At 41.3% G+C, this 15,531-nt stretch overlaps 1 protein-coding gene across 1 annotated transcript in view; it reads left to right on the top strand.

Annotated features, from left to right (window-relative positions):
- Positions 1-6,821, top strand: part of LOC144938423 (potassium voltage-gated channel subfamily KQT member 4-like) — a 94,923-nt gene extending 88,102 nt beyond the window's left edge. Inside the window, exons 12-13 of the mRNA XM_078866204.1 lie at positions 2,597-2,735; positions 5,665-6,821. Of these exons, the coding sequence (XP_078722330.1) occupies positions 2,597-2,735; positions 5,665-6,519 (994 nt within the window). The 3' untranslated portion in view covers positions 6,520-6,821. The remainder of the gene's footprint in view (positions 1-2,596; positions 2,736-5,664) is intronic.
- The last annotated feature ends 8,710 nt before the right edge of the window (positions 6,822-15,531 follow it).

The raw sequence follows: 15,531 nt of genomic DNA, 5'->3' as shown, positions 1-15,531 counted from the left end.
AAGCTCTTAAGGCTAATGGTTACTCCGACTACACAATCCGCAAAGCCATCACTCCAACCATCAAGAAAGATCCTGTTGAGGAGCCTTTCAAGACCATCACCTTACCCTACATTGCTGGGGTCACAAAAAAGATCTCCAAAATCCTGATTAAACACAAGATCCAGGTCCGATTCAACACAGTACATAAAATCCGTGATCTGGTACCATCTGTAAAAGATGTGATTCCAGACATACAGTACCCTGGCGTCTACAAACTAAGTTGCCTCTGTGGTAGCAGTTACATTGGGGAAACCAAACGACACGTCTCAGACCGCATCCGTGAACATAAAGCTGATCTAAAACACGGTAGGACAAACACCTCAGCCGTGGCAGACCACTGTTACAACTCAGTGGGCTCACATGACATTGACTTCTCCAAGACGGAGGTTCTCTGCAAGCCATCTGGCTATCATGAGAGATTCGTTCATGAGGCGATCCACATATACAAACACAGAGACAATTTTAACCGAGAAGATGGATTCAGGCTTAGCAATCATTGGAAGGACGTAATAAACCATTTCGATACACATTAGGGTGAGTTGAATAATACATAGTGTTATATTAAAATGTATAAAGTATAGGGTGGTTTACAGCAATACAGTATATAATTTAATGTTGGGTTTATCTATGGCAGTATATAGTACTGTATATGCTAAGAGAATAAAGTTTAGATGGAAGTATATTATATACTTCTTACGACGTAGAATTGTAATTTTATTATTTGTTGTTAGTAACTCAGCTTATTGTAGAGTATAGTAAGTATCAGTTTATATTTTAGTTTTTTTATGTAGTTTTCACTTCGGTTTTCTACGTGGTTGTTTGGTAAATGCAGCTACATATCACTAACATTCCTTTCCTTTATTAACGCTGTTCCTTGCGCCCCCCCGTGGTGCTGTTGATCCTGCATAATGCATGGGCATAATGGGACTTTGAAACCCCTCCGCCCACCCCCTACGCATTGTCCATTGGTATGCTAAATTCCTCTTCATATGCACATTCTTTTGTTAAGGCGCTCCTCCTCGCTACACCTATATAAGCTCCTAGCTTGATAATGTTCTCATTCTTCGCCTGAGGACGGCTGCTTGCGTTGTGGCCGAAACGTCGTGAGAATTGTTTTATTATGTTTTATTTTTATTATTTTATTACTTCCCTTCTACGTGACTTTACCGAAAGAACCAAGAAGATGAATCCCTGCAGTCACGAAAGCTTTAAATCGAAAAAATTCGTTCTTTACTCGGTATGTGAACTGCCCAGTGAGTGCGTAAGCGTGATCACCGTTGAGCCAGCTTGCATGGGAGTGCCTGTCGAGGCCCTCACAAGTCCATTAAGAAACGACAATGAACCACAGGTGTCCAGTGCTTCACCTCCACCAGCCCAAATACAATCAATGAATTGAGACAATGTATTCTACTCCAGTGTCAGCAGAGGGTAGCACAGCATAATGCATATACTCTACACTGTAGTTTAATGATCCCAACATTTAAGTTCCCTCATGCCTTCACTAATCTACACTGACCCAGTAAGGTGAGGTATGGTCACATTACCCCCATGAATCCTTTGGAATGGGGAGGTGTTCGTTTTTGCAGTGAAATGACAAAAGGGCCATAACCATGCACATGCCATTACATGTGTTTTTACATGGTGAATAAAAGAGCCTACTGTGGCTGTAGGGGTCACGAGGGGCCATTAGATACCACAAATATCCGCGGAAACACAATACGCGCACGATCTGATGCAAGTGTCACACAAGCTTAAGAACAGGAATGAATCAATTAATCGTTAACACCCTTAATGAACAGAGTACGGTATAGAAAACTGGGATTGGAAAACATCAGAATGTAACCGTATCACAGGACTGAGGCATGAAATATGGTCCCAGGAGCTGTGCCTACAGTGAGGCTGATAGTAAGGCACTGTGGCAGCCAAGGAATGGAAAGCATCCACGAGGTCGTCCACCGAATGGAGTGATCCAAATCGGCCCGATGTGAGGGGCCGAGTGGATTACTACATTGTAGGATTGTGAGAGGTGGCAGTAGCTTGGAGAGGCCTTCAACTAGCGGTATTTTGACCATGGCTGATGACAATGCTGAGTGGCGCATAACAGGCAGTGTGTTAGGGACAGGTGGAGTACACAGTTAATACATTTGTACAAGGCATGTTTGCAGAAAGTATCACGGTGAACAAAAACAAAGTAGATCCAAAATAATCAAGGGGGCACATGCATGAAAGAATTACAGATGAGGAGATAAAGTGATGAACTCTGGATGATAAAATATATCATTGGTGGGATGGAAAGAGATTGCAGCTTCAAACAACCAGATTCTCTGCCTCAAACGGCCTTCATCCAGCCCTCAGTCGAAAAACGGCTGACGAGGGTGAATAGGCAAATTTGATTAAAATAAATATTCAAGCTAAAGCAAATACTGATACATATATTCAGTTTCCAGAAGTGGCTAACGACAAGAGTAGCCGCCTCAAATGGATGCTTTGACAGTATGCGTCGGCGCGTACCGCTCCGAGAACTAATCGGGAGCTGTCCGCCTCTCATGTACTCAAGGGTGGAGCAGATTGTGGGCATGCGTGGGCAGAGCCAAGGGGAGAAGCGGCCGTGGAAGGAGAAGGGGTCCAGCCTGGATGGAGGGGAGCCGCCTGACGACATCAGTCTCCTGGGCCGCGTGGCACGTGTCGAGAAGCAGGTGCGGGGCGAGAGGTGAACCTTGTTATCGATTAACATTTCTAACGAGTCCATTAATCAATTATCCATTGCACTTTTTAATGACAACAGTGTCAGCCATTTTAAAGCTGCCGAATGTCCTGGTTTGGCCAAGACATTCCGAGCCTCAAAAAGGTTGCCCCAGTGTTGTGAAGCTTTTGAGAAAATTGGGATCTTGTACCAGTTTAAATGTTCTGGTGTCCCAAGCTCAATAAAAGATACAGCCAAAATGCGGGGCTACCTGAGGAGTGGGCAGGGTCGGTCTAGGATTTCATGGGGCCAATATAACAAAAATTGATGCCATGCACTATGTACAACCTGATGGTGCTGCTCCAGCTGCTGCTGCTGGGTGGACATGGCTATATACATGCGGGAAATTTGATGGAAAAACGGTGTCACGAGGTCACCATGCAGCCAAATTGAGCCTTCCAAAAATGTGAAAACTTAAAGCCACGAGATTTTTTTGTTGTAAGCAGCGCGAAGGAAACATTTAATGCTTTTGGCCCACTCCCAAAATAGTACCATCTATATTTTTCAACATGTAACTTCTCAAATGTGAATCATTGAATTGAATTATTCAGTCACGTATAAAGATAAAATAATAAATTAAATACTAGCATACGACGTTTCGATTGCAACACAAGCAATCATCATCAGGTATAAATGAAATAGAAACACAAATCTAGTATACTTAGAAATGGAATGTAATACAACAGAGAGTCGGATAACATAACAGTCAACACCCTACCTGGTTGATTACATTCTTCCTGAGAATGCTAAATTTGAGAGAGAGATAAAGCACAGAACCAGAAACATATAGACAGACATATAAGCAGACAGATATCACAGAGATACATAGAGAGAGAATAAAACATAGGCACACAGAGAAAGCCATGTCTCTGTGTCGATGCCTTAAATAGAGAGAGGGGGCAGGGGCGGAGAGAGAGGGAGGGGCTAGAGAAAATTAGCATGTCAATGAAAAGCACGACGCGGTGCGAAAGCTTGAAAACTAGGATACAGGGAGAGAGACACACTAAATTTAATAACCTAACAAAATATCGAAATGTAATGTAATGCAACACAGAGAGTCGGTCAACACACAATTAACGCATAGCCTGGTTGATCACGTATTTCAAAGATTGCTAAGTTAGAATTTAAGTGTGAAATTTTTAAGAGAGACAAGACACAAACATGAGGAACAGACAAAGGCAGAGAGGGAGAGGGACAACAGCCGAGACACAGAGAGAGCAGAACATAATAACGATAAAACGAGTGGAGACAGAGAAAGTACACTAAATCAAATAAACCTAGCAAAATTTCGAAATGTAACGCAATGCAACACAGAGGGTCGGTCAACACACAATTAACGCATAGCCTGGTTGATTACGTTTTACCAAAAAATTGCTAAATTAGAAGTTAAGTGTGAAATTTGAAAGACACAAACACGAAGCTCGATAGACCAGCAGAGAGAGACAACAAAAAACCCAGAGAGATAAAAAGACAAACTTAAAAAATAAGAGCAGAAACTGCGTAGAATTCTAGAAACAAAGAGGGAAGTAGTAATCATTTTTTACCCAGAAATGCAACCCTTTATTTCTCATCAGGTCTATTATTTGTCGAACGTTGTTTTTCCCCAACACAGCAATTTCCAGGAATATAACCTCCTTGATTCAGCGAGGTTTTCCTGTAATTCAAATTACGTAATTCATTCATTCATGGAAGTTACATCAAGTAACATCAAGTGTAAAAACTTGTTATTATGAGCGTCTTGCATTGGGACGTTTGGCAAGTAATTTAGTTTTCATCCTCAGAAATTATTCTCTGTGGTTAATTAAATAAAAATGAGCTATGAAAACTTACGCCACGCATGTTACCTGGTTTTTGTATCATTGATTTTTTTCCATGAATTTCTGAGCCCACGTGCCCAAACATAAAACATGCTGAAAGAATTGTTTCATTAAACCCAATATTGCTTAACGTCCCAGATAAAAACCACTGCTGGTGGAATCTTTGGAAATACACTAAGTAATCGTTGCATAGTTATAAGCATAGGTTTTACCCTCTCTGGCAATAAAACAGGTATTAAGATTTCGATTTAAAAAAAGAGGACGGCTGCTTGCGTTGTGGCCGAAACGTCGAGAGAATTGTATTGAATGTTTTATTTTTATTATTTTATTATTTCCCTTCTACTTGACTTTACCGAAAGAACCAAGACGAGGTATTAAGATGTTAAAACACCAAACAGAAACCTTTTGCAAAAAATCGTGTCTGCATTAACCACATATAATTATTGTGGACATGCGAATAAAAAAACATTTTCTGATAGTATATGCATTGTCTTTGATGCATATACTACCAGAGCATGTTTTGAGACGAGGCTATAAAGAAAGTTGTCTTGGTGTGGACCAATCACTTTCAAAGACAATGCATATACTACCAAAGCATATTTTTTTTGTTTTGCATGTTCACCACAAGTAGTTAATGCAGACATGATTGCTTGCAAAAGGTTCCTGTTTGGTGTTTTAACATCTCAACACAACTGTTTTATTGCCAGTAAGGGTAAAATATTATATTTTGATACTGGTAAAGGAGGTCCCATGACATTGAATAGTTGTTTGCATCAGATCAAGCAAGTAAAAAAAAAACAGCAAAAAAATATATATTTCACTCAATTTCCTGGTCTGCACAGATGGGTTCATTAACTGTTTGACTATAATGACATCTAGCCACCCCATAACCCTGTGGTTATGGGAGTTACATTCAGATCTACATGATCTACCAACCCTTGCTTGCAAAGTTCTGGATCACAGGCATGCACCACCACACCATTCTTCAGATGACTACAAACAGCACCTATTGCATTCAATGCACCAGGCTAAGAAGAGAGACCATTTTCTATGGTTACATTGCAGGTGCAAGTGATTGAGGACAAGTTGGATGCGATCATTGAGCTGCACCGCCAGGCAAGGTTACGGGCGGAGGGCTACGTTCAAAAGGAGCCCACTTCCAGGGCACCTACACCAGGTGACACGAAGTTTTCGGTCTTCGCTGCCAGTCCCTCTGGAGACCCGGGCACAGACGATGCAGATGAAGCGGTGACCGCACGTGTGAGGGTGTCATTCACAGGGAATGTGGGCACCGTGGCGTGCACGTCGCCTTCAACTGCTGCGACTTCTTCAGTCACGCTGGCCAATGGGCTTGCAGCTCTCACGATGCTACCACACTCTCCCGGCCACCCCGTGCAAGACCTCCCTCCCCCTTACCCGACAACGGCACACTCAATGCCCACGATTTCCAGCACCTTGCGAGAAACGGACTCTCTGGATGATCCACCAGGTGTGTGTGTGGCTCCGCAACAGGTGAGCAAGGCAGGACATGGGCAGTGGAGAGGCCACCAAGGCTCTGCACAATGTGCACCACCCACACCCCCATGCTCGCACCATGCCGGCATGGTGCCAGGGCAGCTTGAAGTGACACTGTCGGGCTCCATGTTGAGCGAGATGGCGGGAATGGCGGTCTGTTCTGAGCCATCGCTGGCTGTCATCGGGGACAGTCGGGCACAGATTGGCTCGGCTGCCCCAGCTTGGTCAGGACAAGTGGCTGAGCAGGGCCCAGAAGTGAGGCCCCAGGGCTGGCGGGCTGGTCATGGAGCCCAGGGGCTGCAGATAAAGCAGCGGGCATGGGGCTCTGTTGTCTCCCTCCAGGGTGGGCTCGATGGGCCAGTCATCTGTGCTCAGGGCCCACACCCGGATGGAGGTGGCGTGTGAAGGACACCCGCCCATGAGAACAGGCAGGTGGTCCGCTGTCTCGTCATTTTTATAGTGGAAGAAGTTAATATCCAAGCCAAGTGGACTGTCAAATGCACCTTACTGCTCCAAGTTAAATTGGAGTGTTGAGTCATTACCATTGCCAATTGACGGGTGTTGAAGCCCTTTCATGTACAAGGATTTAATTTTGCACTTCCTGGCCCATTGAAATACTATAGTAGACCCGCAGGTATCACAGGTGGCTGCTTTGCAGTTAGTCTTGCTGTATCAGAAACCAAAGGCAGAGATTATGCACCACAGGCTTGGGATTAAATGTTTTAAGTATAATTTAGAGTACTGACTGTGTGTCAATGTACATGACAGACCTGTATCAGAAGCCAAATATGAGTGTATTTCCTTCTGCCAAAGCATGAATATCAATAGAAACACGCATTATGAATGTACCTACCGAATAGTATCCTGCTTTTTATATATAACCAGTGAGGTATTTAAAAAAAGGTGAGTGATGGATTTCAGTGAGACGTTAAACTATGTTATTGCGATTACAATAGTGGGTAAATGTATGCATTACTGTCTGTTCTACATGTGTGGGTTGTGTGTGTGTGTTTGTATATAATAGGACATGGTGGTGCAGTGGTTAGCACACATCTTGGCTACCCAGTTTCAATACCTGACATCAGTATCTAAACCTCTATTATACTTCTTCTAGGTCAACTTCGGAGTAACTGATAGGATATTGAATAATAACATTGGGAAGACAATCAAACATAGCGTGCTTTGCCAGCTATAGTACCCACTCACTAACAGCGCTTGCCCCTGTGGTCTATAACGGTAAATGGAAATCTTTCATTTTACGTGTACATGGTTAATCTGGTCAAGGCAATCAAGAGGACGGGCTTTGTATTGTGTTTTGTGCCTTTTGGGGTTCTGGCTCTTGCTGAGTGAGAATACCCATGTAAAGATGTATTCAGGCACCAGAGGCATTCGCTATGCACCTATGGGTGCATCAGGGATGTTCAACATGTGTTTGTTTCCACGATTTAAGTTGATTTAGTTTGAATCAGGTGGGAACTCCAGATAAGGATAGTTCCAATGCAAGAGTGACTTGGGTCACCAGTATGACAAAGGTAAATTTAATAAATAACAGAAATTAAGCAAGTAGAAATCGGAAAAAAACAACTGTCGCACGAGACATCAACGTTATAATAATAGTTAACATTTATTTGTAAGGCGCCTTTACGAATGTCTAAAGTGCGCAAACATAATTCGCTGTCTTACATACTGCAAGTTGGCTTGGGTAGATTATTTTTAGACTGACCATAAATCAATTCCAATTTAAGTTACAGAAACATTAAATAGATATAGGGTTTACACCATTGGAACCTCATTTGCCAGTAAAAATATGATAATTGTTTTTTACCCTTCTATCTGGCAACAAAACTGACACCTTTTTACAAGGAGTCATGTTTGCATAGACCACAATACCTGCAGTCATAATATCAGAGTTATGTTTTTTGTTTGCATTATGACTGCAGGTATTATGGTAGGTTTTTACCCTTTTAACTGGTACAAAACTGACACCTTTATTCAAGGCATCATGTTTGCAATGACCACAACACAAGTAGTCAATAAAGCAAACAAAAAGAAGCAACTCTTATCAGAGTTGCTTCTTTTTCAAGGCATCAAACATGATGCCTTGAATAAAGGTGTCAGTTTTGTACCAGTTAAAAGGGTAAAAACCTACCATTATATTTTGCCACTGGTAAAAGAGATCTCACAGTGTAACTGCAGGTATTGTGGTCTATGCAAACATGACTCCTTGTAAAAAGGTGTCAGTTTTGTTGCCAGATAGAAGGGTAAAAAAACAATTATTAAGATATAGGGTTATTGTAAACTGACTGATATATATATATGAAATGCAATTTCAAGTTGAGTTATTTAAAAAAATCAGCTTAGTGCATCATTGTGATTTGTATGGGAGGGAAACCATGGACAATTTTGAAACGATGGAATTCCAGGTATTTGGGGCATTAACAGGGAATGACTGAGAACCGTGAATTTATTTTTTTCCCTTGTTACAATGCACTTTAGTGTTGTGGGGCATCTAAGTTTTGAGATTTGGTGAACTGTAGCTATGGTGCAAGACAGACGATGACACATTGTTGAAGACTGTCTGCGAACCAAGCATGGTGGCGGTCTGAGGACACTGCATTCTACAAATGATGAAGCTACTGCCTGGCTCTGCGCAAACACACATAAATAAAAGGTGTATGCAATCAATATTAACTTGTCCATTGCATCTCCCTCCAAGTTAAAATTCAGAGTTGACCGGTCTTGGACTAAAGATCATAGTAATTAGTTTGTAAAATAAAATGTCAGGCAGAATGAAAGCTAGGATTTAGCAAATGTAAAATGGTTTTAGAGATTGATTTATATTTGATGTCAGCATATTCTACGATAGGCATAAAGGTAGTAGCAATCACATGTTTCCGTGTAAAGATGAGAAACAGGATTTGTTTCTTCACAAAGTCTGGATCTTTATTATTTATTCAAATTGTTTTGAGGTTTGAAAGCCAGATGCCAATATTCTTGTATGAGGATACAATTTCAATTGAACCTTAGAGGGTGGTTATGGACAACGTGCAATGCCTCTGAGCTATAGTAGAGAAGTGCCCCAGAAAATTCACACCTTTTGGGGGTTTTGCATTCAGGTGGAGTTTCAGTGCTTATTAATATTTGGTATACGATTGTAAAGTCATCTTGTAATTTTTGTTGTACATTAACTAATGAAGATCCTGAGGTATAGAGAATCATGTCATTAGCATACATGTTATGAGATGACTATATTATCTATATAGATTGAGAACAAAATAGGACCGAGCATAGAACCTCATGTAACGCCTTTGCTGAATGGAACGAAGTCAGAGAAAAGATTGCCCAGTTTTACGCATTGTTTTTTACCATCCAAATAAATCCCTTCGCCAAGCTTACGAAGACAGCTGAGCATATTGTCAAAATTGTTAGTGATGCAGTGATGGTGCTATGCTTAGAACTAAAACCAGATTGATGTTTTGTTAAGTTTCCATCACACTATGTTGCGGGTCAGTTGTCTAAGGCGGTTTTTGTTCAGCTGGTGACCACGGCCACACTCCACTGTTATGAAGAGATGAACTCCATCTCTGTGCCAGCACTAGAATTCTATGATAACTGTTTTATTGTAGATGTATGGCGCTGGCATGGAGATGGGAATTAATTTCTTCATAAAGTATGTATGTCACGAAAACTTCAAATCTAGATATTATGTTAAACTTATTTCGCACCTTACGTAGCCGACCATGGTAACAGTGGACCCTGGCAGTGGCGTGAGTACTCAAGCCTAGTTTTTTCTGTTTTAGACGATACAGAGATTAGAGATGGGCGGGTAAGTGGACGATTTCTTTGAATCCCTCCCTGGATATAAACACGGACAAATGTAAATTTCCACTCACAGGGTATTGAGTTGGAATGCACTGACACATTTAACGAATGGTGGACTGGGGACTCAAACAGCATTGTCACATTTTTTTAAATATTTGAACAACATTTGGTTCAGCAGTATTACAGGGATTAAGTTTAGTCATAATTGTTTTTACTTCTCTTAGTTCAAATGTTTTTAAGCAAGACAAAAGGGTGGAATAATTAGGGTTGAGTGAAATTAGTTGATGAGAGATTACTTTTCGATTTAAAGCTTTCGTGACTGCAGGGATTCATCTTCTTGGTTCTTTCGGTAAAGTCACTTAGAAGGGAAGTAATAAAATAATAAAAATAAAACATAATAAAATAATTCTCACGACGTTTCGGCCACAACGCAAGCAGCCGTCCTCAGGTGAAGAATGAAACACCACCAAGCTGTCTGAAAGTCACCGTAAACGTGAACACAATCAGTTAAGATCCGAAATGGTTTATTACGTCCTTCCAATGATTGCTAAGCCAGAATCCATCTTCTCGGTTGAAATTGTCTCTGTGTTTGTATATGTGGATCGCCTCATGAACGAATCTCTCGTGATAGCCAGATGGCTTGCAGAGAACCTCTGTCTTGGAGAAGTCAATGTCATGTGAGCCCACTGAGTTGTAACAGTGATCTGCCACGGCTGAGGTGTTTGTCCTACCGTGTTTCAGGTCTGCTTTATGTTCACGGATGCGGTCTGAGACATGTCGTTTGGTTTCTCCAATGTAACTGCTACCACAGAGGCAACTTAGTTTGTAGACGCCAGGGTACTGTATGTCTGGAACCACATCTTTTACAGACGGGACCAGATCACGGATTTTATGTACTGGTCCCGTCTGTAAAAGATGTGGTTCCAGACATAGAGTACCCTGGCGTCTACAAACTAAGCTGCCTCTGTGGTAGCAGTTACATTGGAGAAACCAAACGACATGTCTCGGACCGCATCCGTGAACATAAAGCAGACCTGAAACACGGTAGGACAAACACCTCAGCCGTGGCAGATCACTGTTACAACTCAGTGGGCTCACATGACATTGACTTCTCCAAGACAGAGGTTCTCTGCAAGCCATCTGGCTATCACGAGAGATTCGTTCATGAGGCGATCCACATATACAAACACAGAGACAATTTCAACCGAGAAGATGGATTCTGGCTTAGCAATCATTGGAAGGACGTAATACACCATTTCGGATCTTAACTGATTGTGTTCACGTTTACGGTGACTTTCAGACCGCGTTCCACTCACTGACATTGTATTCTCCGCAGGAAATGGATTCTTTGCTCCGCTGCAAGTTTCCCCCCACGACTCACCCATTGACACGACGGTCAATGGCACAGTGTATAATAACAAATAGTATAACATTTATATGCTTAATACAATGTACAAAGTAATATATAGTATCGTAATTGTATAGTAAACATATAGCAGTGTGATACACATTAGGGTGGGTAGAATAATACAGTGTTATATTAAAATGTATAAGGTATAGGGTGGTTTATAGCAATACAGTATATAATTTAATGTTGGGTTTGTCTATGGCAGTATATAGTACGGTGTAGACTCGTGTGATGTAAGAGAATAAAGTTTAGATGGAAGCATATTATATAATTTTTACGACGTAGAATTGTAATGTATTACTTACTGTTAGTAACTCAGCTTATTGTCGAGTATAGTAAGTATACTGATGATGCTATGTAGTTTATACTTTAGTTGTTTATGTAGTTTATACTTTAGTTTTTACGTGGTTGTTTAGTAACTGCAGCTACATACTATTAACATTCCTTTCCTTTGTTAATGCTACCCCCCTTCCCCCTCCCTTTGATGCTGCTAATCCTGCATAATGCACGGGCATAATATTAATTTGAAACCCCCCCGCCCACCTCCATTTTCCATATGCTAAATTCCTCTTGATATGCAAATTATTTTGTCAAGGCGCTCTTCTTCCCACCTCCCCCCCTCCAACCCAGCTTAAATATACGCTCCAAGCTTGGTGGTGTTTCATTCTTCACCTGAGGACGGCTGCTTGCGTTGTGGCCGAAACGTCGTGAGAATTATTTTATTATGTTTTATTTTTATTATTTTATTACTTCCCCTCTACGTGACTTTACCGAAAGAACCAAGAAGAGAGATGACTTGTTTCCAAGATATTCGCCGCTTGAACAAAACGCTTGGTTGAAAGAATCAACAATACTATTTTCACCAGAAATATCACTGCCATTTATAAATAGACAAGGAATAGAAGAATGAGTCGTGGCATTCTGAGGGAAGTTTAATGCAGACCAAAATGTGTTGGAATTGTCTTTGGGGCTGTCTTAATTGTTTAAAGTATTTAGATTTTAGTATTTTTTTGTTCTGTACACGTATTTACAAAGTATTCCGACATTTATTGTTCCTTCGGGAGGATTTGATATCCTTGATATGGCCCATGCTGTGTAGCTTTATTGGAGATTGTTTAGTTCAGACGTGAACCAGGGGGTTAACCTTATTTTTACTCATTGTTCTATGAGGGGGTGCAAATTGATAATTATCATTTAATATCCAGAAATTGCCTTTAGCGAGTGGACGAGGCAGACTTCTAATGCAGCAATCCCTCGACAACCGCGAGAGAGGTTTCTGAAAAAGGCTGCGGTAGGCAAATCCGCGGTTGGTAGAGTATAGGGGGCCTAGGTTAACTAAGTTACCTGTTTCATCACTAAACACGAATGAAATACAGTACATTGCGCAATAAAATAATAAAACACGAATAGATATTACATTAACTTTACATACCTTTATTGTTGACGGTAGAAGACCACGATTATGAAGATGACAATGAATATGATGGGGGAAGGGGTGGTTAGGAGGAGAGGCTCAGCCCACCCTCCCCCTCCTCTTCCGGGTCATCAATGACGGATGAGTGGGCAGGCGAGGAGGCAGGCGTGGAAAGTCAACGTTTAAATCTTGACGGAAATCTTTCGGAGGTCGTCCTCGGATCTGCCATTAACATGCTAATTTCTCACATTAACATCAATAGCCCCGCCCACTCCGTTTATGACCCTTGGGCTACACCCATTTCAAACCTTAAAATAGTCTTGCCTCAGCAGCTTTCCTCTCTTTTTTCCTCCTGATGACGACCGCTTGCATTGCGATCGAAACGTCGTAGTTTTTTGTTATTTTCTTTGAACCTATCTATGTGACTTTACCAAAAGACCCATAGAATATGAACTCAACGTTTCCAGGCCGAGTTTGGTAAATTGGTATTCAGATAATAAAACCGTGTGTACGTGGATTCCATGGTTAGCAAGTCCGTGGTTGGCAATGGATTGCTGTATATTCGAATGAAGGATTGAAGACCAATCAATTAAATTAATTTCATCCATAATAGTTTTTTTCCGGTAGATCGCGTAAAAATATAAATGTCATTAAAACCCGCCACCACCTGACACAGCCAACTAGTAAGAGTTGTCACATAAAAAGAACGTGGCCAATTCGTAACTAGTACAGCACACCGGTGTGTTGGAGAGCCAAGCCACAACATTTACAATCTGGAGTGAGTCTATAAGTTCCGAAGATGTTTAATCCATCAATTGAAATTCTGGTCCAGGATCTTTAAAGAGAGCCATGTTTTAGTGGTGGCTACAAAATTTGGGTTAAGACGATATATAATTTTGAGCGAGTTAATTTTAGGTCTCAGATTTTTTGATACAATATGATCAGTAAATTGATTAGCATATTATAAATTGTTACAATTAATGTGGTTAATTAATTCTGGGTTTGTGCCTATTTCCATTTGGATATGCTTGGACCCTTAGATGTTTAAATAAACTAAAGACGTTTAATTCTGGAATACTACCTAGAGGACCCAGACTTAAAGGCTTGTAGAAGAATATAATTGCATTTCTACTGATAATTAATCCAAGCGATTTATATATATATTGGTGGTGAGTGGTCTTCAGCCGAATGTAGATAAACTAAATGGGTAAAGATGGTGTAGTAAAAAAAGGGGTTCATACTAAACTATATATAATCAAGGGTATTTAGTATATAAAGTGTGTTTTATATTCATGGAAATGAAACTAAAAACGTAGGCTAAACAAAAATGGAATTAAAAAAATAGAGCAAATCAATCCTCAGATTTCAAAGTGAGGGGCATCTTAACAGTGGTGAGGAAAAGAGGAGACAGGCAATATTCGTGTTGCAGCTCAGTGTTGCAGCTCAGTGCTGGAACTCAGTCCTGGAGCTCAGTGCTGGAGAGGGCCATGCTGGAATTTCCGTACTGGAGCTCAATGAAGGAGGGAGTGGGAGGAGAGAGCCAGGCAGCGGGTAACCCCATCCAGGATCTTGAAGACTGTAACTGCGGTCTTCAAAGTGAATTTCGTCTGAAAAGGGTGCACGAGCACAGTCCGCCAAAGAACCACCATTAAAATATGACGTCTGGTCACAACTTGTCTTTCTATACATTACCAACTTAAACTGCTAAATTACCACCACGGATATAAATACAATGTAGAAACATTTATACAATTAAAGTATTGTCTGCATTTGTCTCGGGCAACGTACTTGTCAAGATACCCAGATTCTGGGTAAGAGGTTCAACGCAAGGAAAGGTCAGGTAACTGGGGTTCGCAAGGAACAACACAATGAAATGTGCAATGATTTGAGAGGGTCATTAAGAAAATAGAAATGCACAATATAGGTTAATCGTAGAAAAATGAACACGGCACAATGATTTAAAAACAAATTTAAAAGGAATCCAAGGCATGAAGGAACATATCAAATTTATACAAAGGAAATATTTAATCAGGGCAAAAGGTACTTCTGTAAAAATCCCAAAACTGATTACATTGAGCCCAAGGCACAGACTAGAGCTTGGGGAAGTATATTAACATCTAATCATGGGCAAGGGGCATGCTGTTATTTGGCCAGAATGGTATATGGGACAAAGGGGACTCATGCATCCAAGGTTCTCACAATACCGCGTGACCAGGAAAAGTGGACAATACTCGAGTTCTCACCATTCGTTCTTGCACTCCCATACAAAGGTAACAGGAGTAGGTAGAGACAAGGTCGCAGATGCAGAGTGCTGTAAATGGGGAAACCACCACAACTACATCGTTGAATGCATGGCCCTTGGATTGCCTGATAGCGACAGCAAGGTTTAAGTCATAGTCATAGTGCTCCAGTTTTAACATCAACGCAGGGATGACTTGATTCCAATTTGCCAGACTTTCAGTCGTGAAAAACAGAAGGTTACAATATGGGATTACACGATCCAGACAGAGTCGTAGAAGGTTTCAGATGTACAGGGCCTCGACCAACAGGGTCGAGACAAGGGGGGAGACGTTGCAAGCTCGCAGACCACAAATGGAGGACCAGACCGAGTTGAAGAGGCAGCAAGCTCACAGCTCTCGGACTACAGGGCTGAGCAGATTTGCAGACATCGCATGGTTCCAGGCCTTGGTTAAAGGATCAATAAAGATTACTGACGAGGTGGCAAGGTTGCACGGCTTGGGCTCGGGATGAAAATCAGAGCTTACAAGATATG

The sequence above is a fragment of the Lampetra fluviatilis genome, chromosome 22 (genome assembly GCF_964198595.1).
Source record: "Lampetra fluviatilis chromosome 22, kcLamFluv1.1, whole genome shotgun sequence".
Classification (NCBI taxonomy): domain Eukaryota; kingdom Metazoa; phylum Chordata; class Hyperoartia; order Petromyzontiformes; family Petromyzontidae; genus Lampetra; species Lampetra fluviatilis.
Note: the sequence above shows the minus strand (reverse complement) of the source record. Positions and strands in the feature narration are given on the sequence as shown.